General features: G+C 31.5%; 1 protein-coding gene across 1 annotated transcript; it reads left to right on the top strand.

Moving 5' to 3' along the window:
* Positions 1-872: 872 nt before the first annotated feature.
* LOC106443551 (small polypeptide DEVIL 6) lies at positions 873-1,369 on the top strand. The gene has a single exon (XM_013885105.3). The coding sequence runs from the start codon at positions 948-950 to the stop codon at positions 1,068-1,070; it is 123 nt and encodes a 40-aa protein (XP_013740559.1). The 5' UTR covers positions 873-947; the 3' UTR covers positions 1,071-1,369.
* Positions 1,370-1,799: the final 430 nt, after the last annotated feature.

Below are 1,799 nucleotides of genomic sequence, written 5' to 3'. Positions count from 1 at the left end.
TCTAACTTTTTATTATCTAGTTAATGTGGTTGTTTAATTTATTTTAAAATGAATTAAAAATTATAGAGAATAGACTGATTTTTATAAAATCTTTATTATTCAAAATTATTAATTGTCATATATACTTTAGTCACATTAGGTAATTCCGTGATTTTTGTTTAAAGAAACAATGAAGAACATTTATGATTAATTTGTGGTTAGCTTAATAAAAAACTTATTATATATTTATATGAACCAACATATTTTTCTAAAGATTCTAAAAATGATTGTTGTGATGACATGTGGATACAAATACGTTGTAATGCTTATCTTTTGATATATAGGGGATATATAGGGGATACTGACGTGGATCCAACACATAAACAAATTATAATTAGTGAAATATACACCGTCTGCAAACAAACCCCAATTATTTCATGCTATCCACAAGGGTCCGGTCCCAAAGTGATTGAATATAATATGCTCCAATAAACCGAAATACTACATATTCACATTTTAAGTAGATGGTATGAGATTTTGGTTTTAAGAGCTTTAAATAATTGCATTTTAGCAACGACAACAATCTTTTTTGTATTCTTTCAAATTATCGAAATCAAAGATCTCAAAAATATTTGGTGGAAAATAAAAGAGGGAACAGAGAGGGGCATGCATGTTCGAAGTATAAGGATTTTTCACACAAGTACAAGGCACCACAGATACAAATCACCACTAATTTTATAATCATCTCTTTGAAGATTGAAAATGATGCGACACTTAACACAAGTGGATGGTGAAAGACAGTGTCAGGTGGGTTGGGGTGCACTTCCACGCCCGACTTCGACTTGTTGTCCCTACAAACTCTCTTCTTCTTCTATAAAAAGAAAGACATTCCTTTGTTGATATTAATTCCTCTTATCTTCAAACTAAAACCTCTAAAACCATCAACGAAAAACTCTAAAATATCTAAAATGGGAGTTTTGAAGAGAAGAGTATCGAGTAGTAGAGGACTTGGTGGTGTTCTTAGAGAGCAGAGAGCTAAGCTTTACATCATCAAACGATGTGTTGTGATGCTCCTGTGTTGGCAAGATTGATCTTGGTTGTTTCTGAGCGGTGATATACCTTGAAGCTGAACCGGATCAAACCGATGATTGCAAGAAGATATGAAGGAGAAACTTGTTTGGGTTTGCTTGCTAATCGTCGATCTTGGGGGATGAAAGTTCATACACTTTTGAAATGGGTATATATGTTTTAGGTTGCTGGAGGTAAATTTGTAAATATCGATGAATAAAAACTTTGGGATAAATTTTGTACTGCTTTTGCCTTAGTTCTATAGCTCCCCTGGTGTAAATTCAGCTATCTCAGACATAATATAAGCCCTACCAGTTCTTAATTTCCTTGCTTTATAGTCTTATGAACTTTTGATTAGTTCTAGTATGTGAAATTGCATTAACCCAAACAAAAACTAACCGTCCAAGTTCGACTAAACAAGTTGAAATGTTTGAATTTTAAGAAGTCAGTGTAGCTACATGATAAATAGTCCAGCAAATATAGCACAATATTAAATATTTAACCAGCTACATATGTTATTTAACCAAAATTGACAAAACTCATTTACTAAGAATTTATATTTTTTACACGACTATGTTAATAAGTTTCAATTTATAAAATAAAATCCAATTATTAAAAAAAGTTATAAATTATTATGTGAATGGTACAAGTTTGCATACCACATACTTTCTAATGCATACTTCAAGTCTCGTAACTTTAGTCAAACCAACAACCTCTTCCTAGTTTCAATGATTAGCCAGTTGATTTGAAGA

This window comes from Brassica napus, chromosome A9 (assembly GCF_020379485.1).
Source record: "Brassica napus cultivar Da-Ae chromosome A9, Da-Ae, whole genome shotgun sequence".
In the NCBI taxonomy this organism is placed as follows: Eukaryota; Viridiplantae; Streptophyta; class Magnoliopsida; order Brassicales; family Brassicaceae; genus Brassica; species Brassica napus.
The sequence above is the reverse complement of the archived record's forward strand: the minus strand, read 5'-3'. Positions and strand labels throughout refer to the sequence as shown.

Coding starts and splice junctions, on each gene's coding strand:
- LOC106443551 (XM_013885105.3), top strand. CDS start 948: ATGGGAGTTTTGAAGAGAAGAGTATCGAGTAGTAGAGGACTTGGTGGT.